Source organism: Octopus bimaculoides, chromosome 5 (assembly GCF_046866305.1).
Source record: "Octopus bimaculoides isolate indiv1 chromosome 5, ASM4686630v1, whole genome shotgun sequence".
Taxonomy (NCBI): Eukaryota; Metazoa; Mollusca; class Cephalopoda; order Octopoda; family Octopodidae; genus Octopus; species Octopus bimaculoides.
The window spans coordinates 764,821-782,412 of NC_142932.1; the positions used below are offsets into that span (position 1 = coordinate 764,821).

General features: G+C 38.2%; 1 protein-coding gene across 3 annotated transcripts in view; it reads right to left on the reverse strand.

The window, feature by feature from the left end:
- LOC106878812 (BBSome complex member BBS2) overlaps window positions 1–13,633 on the reverse strand; it is a 55,449-nt gene extending 41,816 nt beyond the window's left edge. The window contains exons 1-3 of one of the 3 annotated variants that reach the window (XM_052967998.2): window positions 13,526–13,633; window positions 9,655–9,792; window positions 7,518–7,736 (exon numbers count right to left, since the gene is read on the reverse strand). In XM_052967998.2, the coding sequence (XP_052823958.1) occupies window positions 7,518–7,736; window positions 9,655–9,771 (336 nt within the window). In that variant the 5' untranslated portion in view covers window positions 9,772–9,792; window positions 13,526–13,633. Of the gene's footprint in view, window positions 1–3,911; window positions 4,005–7,517; window positions 7,737–9,654; window positions 9,793–12,235; window positions 12,377–13,525 lie in introns of those variants that run through there. The other 2 variants (XM_014928154.3, XM_052967999.2) reach the window with 2 other exon arrangements.
- Window positions 13,634–17,592: the final 3,959 nt, after the last annotated feature.

Genomic DNA, 17,592 nt, shown 5'->3' on the forward strand with positions numbered 1-17,592 from the left:
TATATATATATATATAACAAATAATAAATGAGTATATGCATATATACGTACAGGTATGTGCATACCTACATCTACCTGTATATATAGGTGCAAATCTGGGTACAGGACATTGCAAACAAAACGTAGAAAAGAAAATACGGAGTCACTATCAGAACTAGAGGAGAAGTTTCAGGTGTGGAAGCAAGGTCTAGAATTGAAGGGCCTTAGAGTCAACCTAGCTAAAACCAAAATCCTAATAAGTAGGAAGGTAGATAAAACACAAACCCCTTCAGGTAGATGGCCCTGCTCAGTATGTAGAAAAGGAGTAGGTAGTAACTCTATAAGATGTACCCGATGCAAGCTATGGACACATAAGAGGTGCAGCAACATCAAAGGCAGGTTAACTAGCAAGTTAGTTTTTGTTTGTGGCAGATGTTCAGGTGCAATAAAGACTGCAAACAAACAGGAAACAACTTCTATCTCATTCCAGGGTGAAAAACTAGAGGTAGTCGATAGCTTCCGCTATCTGGGCGACCAAGTTAGTAGTGGGGGTGGGTGCGCTGAAAGTGTAGCTGCTAGAATAAGAATAGCCTGGGCAAAGTTTAGAGAGCTCTTACCCCTGCTGGCGACAAAGGGACTCTCACTCAGAGTAAAAGGCAGACTGTATGACGCATGCGTACGAACAACCATGCTACATGGCAGTGAAACATGGGCTGTAACTGCTGAGGACATACGTAAGCTCGCAAGGAATGAAGCCAGTATGCTCCGTTGGATGTGTAATGTCAATGTGAATACCCGTCAGAGTGTAAGTATCTTGAGAGAAAAGCTGAACATTAGAAGCATCAGTTGTGGCGTGCAAGAGAGACGATTGCGCTGGTATGGACATGTGGTGAGAATGGAGGAGGATAGCTGCGTGAAAAAGTGCCACACCCTAACAGTTGAGGGAACCCGTGGAAGAGGTAGGCCCAGGAAGACCTGGGCTGAGGTGGTGAGGCAAGACCTTCGTACATTGGGCCTCACCGAGGCGATGACTACGGACCGAGACCTTTGGAAATGGGCTGTGCGTGAGAAGACCCGGCAAGCCAAGTAAGATCGTTGCCAGTGCCCCTGGACTGGTTCTTGTGCGGGTGGCACATGAGATGCACCATTTTGAGCGTGGCCGTTGCCAGTACCGCCTGACTGGCTCCTGTAGGATTTTCGAGCGAGATCGTTGCCAGTGCCCCTGGACTGGCTTGTGCGGGTGGCACATAAAAGACACCATTTCGAGCGTGGCCGTTTTCGTGCGGGTGACACGTAAAAGCACCCACTACACTCTCTGAGTGGTTGGCGTTAGGAAGGGCATCCAGCTGTAGAAACTCTGCCAAATCAGACTGGAGCCTGGTGTTGCCATCCGGTTTCACCAGTCCTCAGTCAAATCGTCCAACCCATGCTAGCATGGAAAGCGGACGTTAAACGATGATGATGATGATGATGATGAACCAGAGTACAGAAAACACACAAGCCACATAGAGAACATTTTCCTTCATCAGCTACCCCTGTTTTTACACCAGCGTTTCGAAGAGTTGGGCAGGACGTATCGTTAAAACGGCTCTTCTCATGGACCGCAAATTAAATTTGTATACACAAATTAAACCTGTGCCATGGAGGAATGTAGTGGCGGACAAAAAACAAGACAGGAAAACAAACGGAAAAAAAAACAAGACAGGAAAACAAACGGAAAAGGCTATGCAGCCAGACGTGAAAAATTATGTGTATATGAACGCTGTGAGGGACGAACTGAAAGTAGGGGCGAAGTAAGTTCGCGTGTTTGCTTGGCGATAGCCAAGGAAGAAAAGGATTAGTGACCGGAAGCATGTGACCAGGCAGGGGTAAGGAAGAGAGAGGGTGGTAGAGGGAGAAACAAAGGGAGGAAGTAGAAGAATAGGTGAGCAACGAGAGAAAGAGAGGAATATAGTAGTAACAGAAGGAAGAACGAGAGGGGAAAGAGAGAGATATAGTAGTAACAGAAGGAAGAACGAGAGGGGTAAAGAGAGATATGTAGTAGTAACAGAGGAAGAAAGAGAGGGGGAAAAAGTGATAGAGAAAGAGATAGAGTCGCGTCAGAAAATATAAAGTTGAATGTATGTATATATATATATATATATATATATATATATATATATATATATGGTAAATGTTTTTATTTTTCATTCCCTTTCGAAATTATCCCTAATTTGTGGTGTGGAGTTTTGACTGCTCCTTCTAGCAGGTTAGATGTCCTATTATGGACATCTCTGATGTGTTTAAATGTACACTGTATTTTAAATCAATAATATATAGACTATTGACTAATTTTTTCTTCTTGCTCGACCACTGGTGGCAAATAGAATTTCTAAAATTTTTTTTGCTACCCTCAGATTTATTATATATATATATATTTATAGCCTGTACCTCCTGCAGTTATTGAAGTAAGGCTCCAGTACTCTTCATTTGATGCTGTAATTCATGCATTTTCTTTTGGAAATTATATATGCCTAGCTAAGGCTGTGACATTTTGCTTGTTCTGGATATTAAAGGAGGACTTAGGGTTGTTAAATCTGGTCCCAAAGAGACTTTCAGTCACAGGGACCTGTGACATCACCTCCACTTCATGTACAGTCTTTGTTTTGCATTGACCATTAAGTGGACATGCAGTATTGCCCTTACATGACCTTTCCAGTTTTGTTTCAGGCATGGGCTTACCTACAAATATTTCCTTTACATTAGGTGCACAGCAAAAAGAAAGTCTTATGATATATCTATTAAATATTTTTCTATACATTTGGGGATAGTGTTTATCTACTAACTGAAGAAATATCTTACCTATACAGGTTTTTACATTCAGAGAGAAGTGAGGTGTAAACCACAAACATTTCTGGTCGCATTTTCTCTCGGTGGCCATGGAATTAATCTTTTACTCTTAAATGCTGTGGTACCAGGGTCTCATTGAAGTCAAGGTCATGACATTCAGAATCTCTCTTCTCAAAGACAGGTATGAGGTTCATTTGCTGACTCCCTTAATCAGGTTCCTGAACATTATGGCTGAATGACAGGCTGTATCATGTCAGACACTTGTTTAGTGTCCTAAAGGGCAAGGCCATATCGAAGGAATCAACCACCCTCAGGCTGATTTCTATTGTGACCTGGAGTCCAAGACAATTCAAGGAATGGCTTATGTCTTTCTTACACTTATCAAATGTGTAGTCATTTGCCCTTCTCAGTATTGTCAAAGCATCATCTCTGCAGAGGCCAAAGAAAGCAACATAGATTATAACATCAAGTGGAAAGTACTAGAGAGGTGCAAGCCTTACTTCAATAGCATCAGGAGGTGTAAGCAACCAATGCCTGGTAGAGAAAAGACCTAAAAAATCTCTTCATCCTATACAAAAATGAAATTTTCTTATCTTGCTCACATGAAACAAAATAAGTGCTTGGATACAGGCAGACTGCAACATGATTATAAACATTAGTTTCCAGCACCAGGTTTGCCATACACAAATTATTACACACACACACACACACACATGTCCACACATGATTTAAAATTGAACACTCATCCCATCCCAATTTTCTGCTCCCTCCCCCTGCACACACCAACTCCATACTATCCACACTTATGCCCTAACCCCACTTTGCAGATATCATAAATACACTTCAACCCATATGCAAAGGGCATCATTTCTCCCTGAATTTCTCCTATGGGTTTTTTGGTTCCAGTTTTTCACAACAACCACAAATTAGATGTGACACTTCCTGACCTCCAGTAGCTGAGAGCTGTCACCATACTCTGGATGCAAACCCTCCTGATGGGTACTAGGATTGGTTCTCCATGAACTCTCATGTTCAAAGCCAAATGGTTCAATTAGTTGAAATGCACTTATAATATTGTATTGTATAAATATTTATATACTTACTCTGTTGACAAATATACAACACTCATGTATTCTTGTCTGGTTAGATGGATGCATGCATGTATGTATGTATGAAAGAAAATTTCTTTTAGATGCATATGTGAACTGCCTAATATATGTTCATGATGCAATAGATTTACAGGTATTACAAAGAAATATGAGACAGCAATTGCATAAATTGCTATTCAGTTTTTCTTCCTCTTAGATAATATAGAAAGAGGAAAAAAAGGAATCAATAAAAGAAAAATAAATTTTCACAGACTGATTTCAATTCTGAGTAATTCAATGAAATATGTCAACAGCTGTTTAAAACAACGGAAAATACTGTTCTATCAGTAAAATGCAGAAAGTTCATGCCTTTTAACCAAAGTTACATTGACTTCATTGTTAGCAAAGACAACAATTGATTTTTCAGTGGATCAATGACTCTATTGCTGCCATCAGTACGTATGTTAGCTTTGTTAATGTATTTTATTATTATTTAACTATCTAAAGGTGGATAAGGTGGTAGAATCGTTTGCATGCTGGGAAAAATGCTTAGTGGCATTTCTTCCAGCTTTACATTCCAAGTTCAAATTCTGCTGAGGTCAGCTTTGCCTTTTATCCTTTTGGTGTCGATGGAATAAGTACCAGTTGAACACTGGGGTTAATGGAATCAACTAACACTCTCCCACCAAATTTCAGGCCTTGTGCCTATAGTAGAAAAGGATTATTATTTAACGTTCCTGCAGTGACTGCACATGGTCTAGTAGTTAGAGTATAGGACTAACAATCATAAGGTTGTGGGTTTGATTCCTGGATCAGGTGGTGCATTGTGTCGTTGGACAAGGTACAATGTTTCAAGTTGTTCCAGTCTACACAGCTGAGAATGAGTACCAGCACAGTGCTGATGCAGCCTTGGTTTCTTCAGCTGTTATATCTTTGATGTTCCGCTAGGTTAAGGGTGGAAAGGTCAAGAGTGTGTCTATGTCTGCTTGCAACTCCATAGCTACCTAAAACAATTAGCCAAAGTGTGATACATGCTACCAGATCAAACATACTTGAAAGTGACAATTACGTGTGTTTTACTTATCTACGACTTTCTCTTAATTATAACACCTGAAGTACCAGACATCTGGGGCATCTTAACCACCCAGGTGGGTTACAAAGCAGACAATGGCACAGAATGTGGAAGAAGTGGAGTATCGAAGTATCATGACCTGGATGTGGCACAGCTGTAAGAAGTTAAGTACCAAAACACTATGAGTGGGGCTTCTCAGAAGACATTTTGTTGTTCCGCTCTCCCTAGAGTTTCTTACTGCAAGTTTATTACATTCTATTCTTTTTATGCCATTTTTATCTCCTATATACTGTTTCACAGTTGTTACTTCAATTTGATGGAGTATTTTTTGTTGTTTTACAGACAAAGCAAATTAACTGTGTACTTGTTGATAAAGACAGAGGTTTAGCACACTATTTGGTTTCTGGGCTCATTTAGCAGGGCCCATTTTGTCTCAAGCATCTGCCCAGAGTTGTCAAAAGTGACCTGCAGTTGTTCAAGCAGGTTATTGATAACATCATTTTCACCTGACTGGGTGGACTTGACTGAGATCACACATATAGGACTTGCAAAGATGAGAGACACAGCCTCTCTGCTCCCTTGGCTGAATTAAAGAAACAAAATGTCCCATAATTTAAGTATATGCGCATGAGAGTATGAGTGGTTGGATCAGTTAAACATGAACAAACTTGTTTCGAGGTCAGCAGTTCATCTGCACTGCACACTGCACACTGTGCAGTGCAGTGCAGATGCTTTTTTTAAAGGTTAAGTTCATTGAGCTCTAAGCAAGTACTGTGATTAGCCATTATCAAACTGATGAGTGATTTGTTGGCTTGCACTGTGAAGATCAAAGGAAATATTTACCACAGTAAACCAACAAATTATTAAGAGGGGGGAAATTTATTTCTCATCTGCTTAACACTACAGAAATCCAAAAACAGCAAAGGCTAAAAAAAAAAATTAAAGTTCATTTTACACACAAACACACACACACATATATATACATGTACATATGTGTGTGAGTGTGTGCGTGTGTTTGTGTAAGCATGCGTGTCTTGTTTAACGTCCACTTTTCCATGCTTGCATGGGCCAAACAGTTGAGGTGAATGTTCTATGGCTGGATGCCCTACCTGTTGCCAACCCTCACTTTTTACCAAGTAAAGTAATATTTCTGCAAGATCAGAAAGACTGGAGACAAAAGACACTGCTTGTATGATCGTGACACTTGTTTACAACTATCATGATATAAGGAGACAGGCAAGCACGTGCACGCACGCACACACACACACACACACACACACACACACACACACACACAGACACACACACAGAGCTTCCTTCAATTCCCATCAACAAAACCCACTCACAAGAAGACACTTGCACAAAGTGCCATGCATTGAAACTGAACTTGAAATTATGTGACTGGGAAACAAACTTCTTATTACACAGTCCATCTGATTTGAAGTACCTGATTCATGGATTATGTTACCTTTGAAGTGCATTGTTTCTGCACCTTTGATTATATATATATATATATATATATATATATGTGTGTGTGTGTGTGTATATATATACACACACACACACACCACCACCACCACTGTCATCATTGTTTTCATTATTTTTATGGCTGGAAGAGACAGTTTCAACACAGAATCTCTTCATTTTATAATCATCACCACCATCCTTATCATTTTAGTCCTGTTTTACCATGCCTGTAGATTCTTCACATATTCTGCAGGACAGCAGCTCACCATTTGTTATGTTACAGTTCCTTGTGAGGTTCCACATCCTGAGATTAGTCTTCACAACTTCTTTCCATGTTTTCTTTGGTCTTCACTTCCTGGCACAAGCCTCCAGTTTGGAGATAACTTTTTCCATTCTTCCTATTAATAGTAGAAGCCTTGAAAAAAATATAGGGCAATGAGTGCCATCCTTCCCTCCCATGATTAAGCAGTACAAAAATATCCACTCATGGAAAAGCTACAATAAGTTAAAGAAAACGTAAGTTTAGTTTGGCTATCTTCCCACATGCTTTAATGATTTCATGTGAGCAGAGCACGCCATCTATTATGCCCTTCCCCCCGCCCCATGCATGTTCTTAATTCATCAACATTTACCATTCAGCTGTCCTGAAGCAAGTTGTCCACATAGGTTAGATGTTTTCTTCCGTTGACTGTTCCTTCAACTGATTGCCATAAGACCAGTTGACACACAGGTCCTTCTGGGTTGCATGATGCAATGACCAGAAACCCTCATTCTTCTCTGTTGAATCTTCTGTCGCTTTGGGTAGATCTTGATGAAGTTGCTTGTTGGCTAAATGAGCTCTCCATGTAATATTTAGACCCATTCTTAATATTCTTGTGTAGCAGCTGTCTATTTATTTTTCAAGGTTTTTTTGGTGAGGGTCCAAGTTTCAACACCATATAACAAAACTAACTCTAATATGGGGACAAACAATATAATTTTCAATTTCTGTGCCATCTTAGGATTCCAGATTTTACAATAAAAAAGTATGCACAATAAAGCAAATTTCATATGAAAATAACAACAAATTAATTACAACTTACTTCTCGGTAGAAAAGGTCAGTGTTTCTGAAGACATCATAAGCCAATAGATTGTTCTCAGTTCCTATCATCAATACATCATAATCCAGTGATGGATTCAGGTGGCCAGCACACAGTGAAAAAATCTTCTGGTTAATGTTCAATAGAGAGACTTCACCACCAGGGTTTGGACTTCCGTACTTTGATACATCAGGTACTTTGTGTGGAGTATGAATGAAAACCTAGTAAGCAAAAAACAAAAATAAAAGTAATTTTCTTAACATCTAAGCAAAAAGTAAAAATATACCCATTTGGTATCAGGACAATAAGCGCTAGCTTGTTATTCTTTTACTGTTTACAGTCAATTTATGTTCTTCACTTTATATTTCTTTCTTTTTTTTTTTTTTCATTTTTATTTGTGTCAGTCATTGGACTGTGGCTGGGACACCATCTTGAAAGACTTCAGTCAAACAGATCTGTTTCTTTTGCTAAACTGTTAAGTTACAAGGTCATAAACAAACCAACACCAACTGTCAAGCAGAGGAAGTGAGTGACAAACACAGAAACAAAGACACACACATACATATGCATATATACACACACACATATATGATGGAATCTCATTGATAACAATGTATGAGCATTCAACTTTTGCCGAACGACCTGTACAAATGGTTTGTTTATAGTGATCAAATGTTTGTGCCGCACATTAACTCACTCTCTCCATCAAATCAACATTGTATGAACAGGTGCACTGTGTATCATGTGTCAGGTGTCGAAGTGATCACAGAGCAACGTGAGATGAAGTGTTTTGCTCAAGAACACAACACACCACCCAGTCTAGGAATTAAAATCATGATTGCTAGAGTGCGAGTGCAACATCCTAACCACTAAGCCATGGGCCCTTACACACATACATACACACACGCACACACAATGGACTTCAACAGTTCTGTCTACCATATTCACTCAAAAAAGCATTGGCCAGTCAGGAGCTATAGTAGAAGACACTTGCCCAAGGTGCCATGCTGTGAGACTGAACCTGAAATCATTTAATTTCAAAGTGAGCTTACAAACCGCACAGCCATGCCTGGCAAGAAAGAATAACATGGACCGGAAGTGAACTGTAGACCTAATCAAAATACTTGCAACAGAGTGAACACTACTAAAGGATCCCAAGAGAAGAAGCGGTGGTGTTAAACTGGAAACTATGAAGGGTGTTTAAGAGTCTTGGTTAGCCAGTCTGATAGGATAATTATAATGCAAATGTTCCCAAAAGTCACAGAAACTTTTAAGGAGTGGTTTTGTATTATAGATGTAACTGTGGCAGTGTGGTAAGAAGCTTGTTTCCCAGCCACATAGTTCTGCATTCAGTCCTACTGCATGGCACCTTGGGTCAGTATTTTCTCCTATAGCCTTGAGCTGATCAAAGCTTTGTGAGTGGATTTGGTAGACAGAAACTGGAAGAAGCCCGTCATGTGTGTGTATGTGTGTGCGTGTGTGTGTGTGCATCTTTGTGTCTGTGTTTGTTCCCCACCACTGCTTGACAACCAGTGTTGGTGTGTTTATGTCTCTGTAACTAAGCAGTTTGGTAAAAGAGACTGAAAGAATAAACATCAGGCTTTAAAAGACAAGTACTGGGGTTGATTCATTCAACTACAAATTCCTCAACGTGGTATCCCAGCATGGCCAGTCTAATGATAAAAACCTATACCCCCCCCCCCCAAAAGACCAAACATTTATATTAAGGTCATTATTTTAAAGCTGCTTTAAGAACAATAATGGAACATTTACTGATGAGGTGACTCAATTATGGTTTCAAATTTTAGCACAAGGCCAGCAATTTTGGGGGAGGGTGTAAATTGATTACTCTGACCTCAGTACTTAACTGGTACTTATTTTATCGACCATGAAAGGATGATTGAATTTTGAAATCAGAATGTAAAGACAGATGAAATTCCACAAAGCATTTTGCCTGGCATGCTAACAATTCCACCAGCTTGCTGCCTTGAGGTGACTCAATAATAAAAGAGTTAAATTTATTGTAAAGTGCATGGTGGAATAAGTTGTTATGCAAAACTTGAAGTCCCATTCAACATGAACTTTATAATATAATGAGTTGAGAATATGATCATCTGTAAACAATATGTTTATAGTTACCTTTCCTCCACTTGTGGCACAAGTTAATGCTGGGTAGTTTCCAAAGTAATTGCCAATAGTTACCAGACGAGGCCGGATCTTTAGGTTCAACTTCAGAGAGAATACAGGAACCAACATTTTGTGACACAAATATTGGATCTGTGAATAAATAATATAAATGATTAATATCTTTTCCAAGGATATTTAATGGGAAAACATCACCACTACCACCACCATCACCATGAGCATAATCTACAACACAGCATATCTTTACTTGTCTGCACCTTGTATCACCTCATCTGTGAAGACTAATATTCTCAGGTATCAACACTTCTTTCCATGGGAAACCACTCTTTTGCCAAATCACCCACACTGCCAAAACATTAGAGCTTGCAATGTCTACAGTGGTAACAATGGAGAGAAAATTAAATCAAGTGCTAATAAAACCACTCCCTTAATCGATTGGGTCTTACATTTTCATAGCTCTAATGTGATTATTATAATGGAAAGGCTCTTGGGTGTATGAACTATGGTTCATATCCAAGGTAACGTACTGATAAGCATAAAGGTAATTAAAAAAAGCCTAAAGTTGGTATGTTGACTTGCAGAAAAAGGAAAGTGAAACTTCTAAAGGTTAGTAAAGGCTGGTTTGAAATGTTTAAGAAGTACTTGAATTTGCACAACACAAAAATAACAAGTGAAGCTGTCAGCGCTAATCCAGAGACTGCTAACAATTATTCTAGGGTAGTTGAATAAAAAAAAGAGGGCTACATACCAGAGCAAGAATCAGACACAAGGCCAAAAATTTTTGGGGTGGGGGCCAATCGATTAGATCGACCCCAGTATGCAACTGGTACTTCATTTATCAATCCTGAAAGGATGAAAAGAAAAGCTGACCTCTGTGGAATTTGAACTCAGAACTTAAAAACAGATGAAATACCACTAAGCATTTCGCCCGGCGTGCTAACGTTTCTGCCAGCTCGCCGCCCCTATACCAGAGCAAGAATACAGTGTTGATGAAACTGTATTTTTCTGGAAGCACATGCCTACTAGAACATTTATTTCTCAAGAAGAAAAGTCAACACTAGGAATTTAAGCTTCCTAAAAGCATCTGACACCTTGGGGAGGAAATGTAAAACGTGATATGAAATTAAAGCCCTGAAAATCCAAGGGCTTTCAAGGGTTACACAAAGTTTAATTTATCTCTGCTTTGAGATTCAAATAAGAACACATGGATAACTAAGAGCCTTCTCAAGGAGTGGTTTACAGGCATAATATTTCCAACAAATCACAGCTCATTTTAGACAAGTTGTGATAACTGACATCAAAATATATTATCTGAGAAGAGCTTTCACACAACTTATGAAACTAATTGACATGAAGAATAAATCTACAGTTAGAGACTTCTGCAAGAAGTTCAACAAAATGTATGCTGTGGATAACACAATTATGTTATGAAATAAAATAAAATCTTCAACTTTGAATGGTGCTTGAAAAACTTCATTGTAAGACTGTATCTGTGATTTTACAAGTTTTCTACAAGCAGAAAGTCTACATCAAATTCAGAAAAATCTGATGGCCCTTACAAATGGTGTAGTGTTTGAAAAAAAAAACAGTGGATGACATGACAAAGTAACTCGTGATTGAATTAGAAGAGGTGTTTACAATAAGTTCAGTTCCTACAACGAGTTGTATATCAACAACAAATTCGGATAAGTTTTTTCCTTTAGATGTTAAACTAGAAGATAGAAGACAGTATCCTTCATTATCTCAGTAACTTTCATTCCACCACCACCACCATCCCTCAGCTGTCAACATCTTTTGATGTAAAATTGTATTCTATTACGATTCTTATTTATCCCAAATGTATTTCTTGAAATGTTTTTATGTTAACATATTGTACAGTGTATATTAAAAAATTGTGTTTTCATGCAAATAAAAAGTGATTGTGTAGTTTACTTTGCTATTTTGTTTCTTAAAAACTGTTATCACTTTACAACTTGAAAATCAATAGGAAATTAATTTTGAATTACGGAATCTTGTGCTACAAGTTTTCCAGGAGCGCATTTCTCACGTAAAGCGGGGTATTCCTAATCGAAGTATTGTTCGTTAGCATTTGGGGAAATAACGAGCAAATTTTCGTGAAAAAGGAATTTACTTTTCCTAGCTGCACGAAAGTTTTTTCAGTATAGGTATGTGTGTGTGTGTGTGTGTAAGAGGGAGGGAGGGAGAGAGAGAATTGGGGGTGGGATTTCCTAAGCATCGTATCCCTTATTGAAAACCAAAACATTATTCCAGAGCCAATGACAAAACCTCTACGTGATCAGTCGAACTTTAATTCCCCGCAAAATCACACTTTAACATATTTGAAAAGGAAAACCATATTGTGTAATGTAGTTGTTTATACACTAAGTCTATAGTAAAAAGAAAAAGAAAAAAGAGACGGAAAAGTCACAACTGGAACGCCTTTGATCATGGGTCAGTTCGGTCATGGCTGGTTTAGGCTCCACAACGACAACAACAGTAATAGTCAATGCGGGTAAAAGTTCAAATATGACTATGATAGAGTAAAATGATTTCGATATTATAAAATATACGTCACCTGATGCTATTTTGTGCAATTACATTTCGGTATCATTAAATTATTTTGTGTACTGAAAGCACGTTGACATTTCTTTACAGCAACAAACGACGCGTTGTTAGCCAAGCTAAAGTTATCGCTAACCAGCCACGGAGCGAATACAATTTAAAGATTTCATTTGTTAAAAATCAAAATATTACTTCAGCATTTGATTTCTGGAAAATAAACCTGTTTTCCTCCTTTTTACATTTAAATATAATTTTTTTGTAGTAAAACTGATATTTTATTTGCTATAATTCAATGAAAACAACATAATTTACAAAAGTAAAGATTAAGAACATTCAGAAGTAAAAAGAAACAAGAGAAAAAAAAAAAAGATCAGTAAAATAGAGGCACACATTCATTTAATTACTCAGGAGGCCAAGGAAAAGTTGTTCAACCTCTAAAATATTTTTTATAAACACTTCCGAAAGCACTTACGGTGTTACCGCAGGTGACTGCCAGGCAGAGGCGCTGATGTTTTTATATTATAGACGTTTGGTGTTTAATTACACATTTTGCAGTTTACTCGCTTCTTCCTCCCAGCGGTAAAACCAAAATTAATCTCAAATTTTATCTTCCTTTTATCTTTTACTTGTTTCATTCATTGGACTGTTACTATGCACGGGTACCACTTTGAAGGGTTTAGTCGAACGAATCTATCCCAGTACTTATTTTTTAAATTCTGGTATTCTATCGCCTACTTATGCTGAACTACTAAGTTACAGGAACAGAAACAAACCAACACCCGTTGTCAAGGGGTGGTGGGAACATACAAAAATACCCTGTTATTGTTGAAATTCCAACGAGGGAGCCTTGGATCTCGGTTAGAAACCTGTTCTTTCTCTATTGGCAAGAAATCTTGAAATAAACTGAATAATGACTGACAGATAGATAGATAGATAGATAGATAGATAGATAGATAGGCTACAAATAATCACAATATTTGGGACTATGAAAATCTGCAAGACCTTACGATTTAAAGGATGATGTTTAAAAGAAGATACTTTCTTTTACAACCTTTCTACCAAGTAGGTGGCTAGTCAAAATTTACTCTAAAATTAAAACGGAAAAAAAAGAAGATATATACATACGTACGTATATTCATACGTACATACATACAATCGACGGGCTTCTTTCAGTTTCCACCTTTCAAATCCACTCACAGGGTTTTGTCGACCCAGAGCTATACTAGAAGACACTTGCCCAAAGTACCGCACAGTAAGATTAAACACAAGACCACATAATTTGGAGGAAAACTTGGATCTTTACCGAAAAGGTTCAAAACTCTTTTTCAATATGTACGCTTTTTTGTTGACGGTTAAACAACTGCAGGCGCAGGAGTGACTGTGTGGTAAGTAGCTTGCTTACCAACCACATGGTTCCGGGTTCAGTCTTCTACTATAGCCTCGGGCCGACCAAAGCCTTGTGAGTGGATTTGGTAGACGGAAACTGAAAGAAGCCCGTCGTATATATGTATATATATATATATGTGTGTGTGTGTGTGTATCTGTGTTTGTCCCCCCAACATCGCTTGACAACCGATGTTGGTGTGTTTAGGTCCCTGTAACTTAGCGGTTCGACAAAAGAGACCGATAGAATAAGTACAAATTCTTACAAAGAATAAGTCCTGGGGTCGAGTCGATTCGACTAAAGGCGGTGCTCCAGCATGGCCGCAGTCAAATGACTGAAACAAATAAAAGAATAAAAAAAACTGATGGAGTTCGCTAGAGAGAGCAGATGAGTTTATAGGAATGAGGAAGAGAGACTTTGAGATAATGTCACTGAAGCAGAAGAGTTAATCGCCTAAATCGTCTCCAGTTCATGCCTTGTACTTTATATTTTTGAATCTGGAAAATTAAAAGGCAAAGGTGACCTCTGCGGGATTTGAACACAGAAATTAGAGGAATAACGCCAGGTATTTTGACCGACACTCGAGTGATTAAGTCAATCCCCCGCCTTAAAGTGGAAGAAATAGTGGATTGCATGTAAGCGTTGATACTGCCTTTTAGAAAGAAATTAAAGTATCGAGTGTAGGTAGAATTAATAGAACGTCGATGTTTGTTCTGACATTCGGTATTTTAAGTTTAAATCCTGCCGAACTCAGCTTTGTCTTTCATCACTTTCAGAACTGTAAAAATATCAGACAGGATTCATTATGGTATTGTTCCAGTCCTTTATGTCTTGAGCTCGAATCCTGTCGCCGCCTTCTTGAGTGATAGACAATATGGCCTTCGATTTAACACCACCATATGACACCTTGGACTCCTTTAGCGGAGGTCCACTCTGTTGCAAGTATGCAAGTTGCAAAGCAGCTTCTGTTTAAAGCTATCTACCTTCATCTCTCCCTTTTGAGTCTCTCTAAAGGGCCGAGAACAGAGTAGAGAGAGAGAGAGAGAGCAGTGTACAACTGAAATGTTTAATGGAGTATAGAAGGTAAGGAAATCGTGACTTAGACAGAAATGAGATTTGGGATTTGCATGTTAGTGAGAAGCGGTGGGTACAAAGTATTATGTTTCTGCGATTAAGCCTGTAGGAATACGGTGATACGAGACAAACCAACGGAGTAACCTCAGAGCCAAATCTCCCTCAATATCATTACCTTATCTTAAAGACTTAGGGAAATGTAATTTTAGATAGAGTGTATGTGAAAATATGATAGGATAATTACATCAAGAATACTTTTGATTATTAGTCAGATCGACGAGGGCTAGGAAGAAATTTATTTTGAAAGAGTGTGTTCGTTTGGAGAGAAAAAAAATCAGTAGAATTTAAATCCTTTCTACTATAGGCACAAGGCCTGAATGGAATTAAGAATAACCTAGCCACACTCTAACATAATGTAAGGGAGATAAACTGGCCTATAATGTGTTATGTCCCTTGACACATAATTTATTTTCATGTAAACAATTTTTATCCGTTTAAACACTTGTTGATTAGCTTCAGGTCAATGCCTGATTGAGCCGGAAAATGATCAAAGGTGTTCTAACTATGACGTTATCTTAGAAACATCTAGGACTTCATTATCAAATGCGACCACGTCGAAGCTTCCTCGTTGGCTCGATACACGCTGTGTATTACTCACCAGCCAATCCTAAGTAAACAACAACACGAACACGTTCTATACATTAAAAGAGAAGACAGGAAGGAAACTTCTATGTAGTTGATTTATCTGCTACAAAACAGTCGTATGTCCCTTAAGGCCCACATTCAATAAGGACATTCCAATTTCTCGCAAGTTCACAAACCCAGAAATTGTAAAATTAAAATTGTCTGTCTGTAGGTATATATGTATAACTGTATGTATGCGGTTGAGTGCAACTTAGTTACCTAACAGTTTCTTTTGCTTTATTGCTATTTCGCTCATGTTGTTTTGTCCATCTGTCAATCACTCTTTCTCCTTAACTCACCACACTATGTAGCTGGTGTAGCTAAGGATGGTGGTGGATGCTTCCTGTTCACCATCCATTGCTCCTAGTGTAATTAGGAATGCCACTGCAACTGTCTGACTCTCTCCCCAACACTCTAACATTACTCCAATTCTCTCTCTCTCTCTCTCGTCCTTATGATCTTATCTCTCTCATCCATTTTCATGCATATACATTCAGGACCGCATCGGATAAGCATCTACACCCTACACACTTTCTACTCTCACTGGCTATTAGGCACTGACATCTATTCCTCACTCTAGCCATTTATCCCTCTCTTGTTATCCATCATCATCTTGTCTCTATTCTCTCTAATACTGGCTCCATGATAAAATGCAACCAGTGCATTCTGTTAAATGTCTTGTTGAAGGCATGGCAATATCTCTAGTGCTAGCACCATGAAAAAATACATTCAATACACCGTAGCGAGACCAATTTGTATTATTGCATATTTAAGAACATTAAGATTGGTTTATATAAGCTCACCATGCCCATTTGTTGTGATTGGTTAAAATACTTATCATATGAGTTATTGAGCCCTGTGGTCAGTTGAGTGTCATGCAGGATTGGATTGAAGGTCCAATCATGTTGCACATAATATCTTTCAAATGACTAATCCTGTATGTGTCCTGGAGCCTGCTTTTTTCCATAAATTGGTGCGACAAATTATTTATGAGTCAGAGGGGCAAGAGCTTTTCATTGAGGTGAGTTTTGCAGACCCTGCCATTTCAGAGGAGAATTGATATATAACGGAGCCCATGCATCCAATGATGATTCAAGCTGAATTAACAAAATGATGGACGAACAACAACCTCAATAACAAACTTGCAATATTTCTTGTTTTGATCCACTGTACCACTTTAAGAAGGAATAAAGTCCCAATGTTATTTTAAAGATGGTTTCTTTTGTTGCTTATACAGATGAACACACAAAATATATAATACAATGGTATACATATTTCTTTACTAAAACCAGGGACATATTCCTCATAAAAACACTATGTAAATTGGTTAGTGTCAGGAAGGCATCCACTCACAGAAATCAAACCAAAAATAAAACTTACAAGTGAGATGTAGTCCTCTCACTTATTCAAAGCAGCAATGACTTGTCCAGCTGAAACCAGCTTGGAAAGAGGATGCAAAAAGGTGATGATGATGATGATAAAATTTTTTATACAAGTTTTCTTTTTTTATGAAATAAATGTTTATGTTCAAGATTCTCATATTCTGTTGCCAAAAGCCATATTTATGATACAGTCAAAAAATTAAGAAAAGACAAAATAAAAGTTGGTGTCTGTTCCCACGAGATAACCAGGAACACAGGATTTTTGTTTTCAAATCATGATTCGTTGGGAACAATGAGTTCCAGGATGTGTGTGTGTGTGTGTGTGTGATTGAGTGAGTGTGTGTGCATAGGTATACACAGTATCTATCTATCTACTTAACTCTCTAAATATATATATATAAATATGTATGTAGGCATGGTTGTGTAGTTAATAGCATGCTTGCTGACCATGTGGGCTTGAGTTCAGTCCCACCGTTCAACATCTTGGACAAGTGTCTTCTGAGCCTTGTGATTGGATTTGGTCGACAGAAACTGAAAGTGTGTTGTATATATGTATATGCATAAATAGATACATACACATACACACACATACAGATATGTATATCTATATATACATACACATGCGCATGCATGCACATACACGTAACTGCACACACACTCTCTCTCACACACACATGTGTGTGTGTATGTAGAGGCTGTACAAAGTTTCTGAGAGAATAGAAGGCAGAGAGAAAGGTTAAAAACTCTATGTATATGTCACCAAATTGCCAAAGAACAATAGTGACGATAGCTTGGATACAAATGAAGAGTTGCAAGAAAGAAACCAATGATTTCAAAACTCACTAA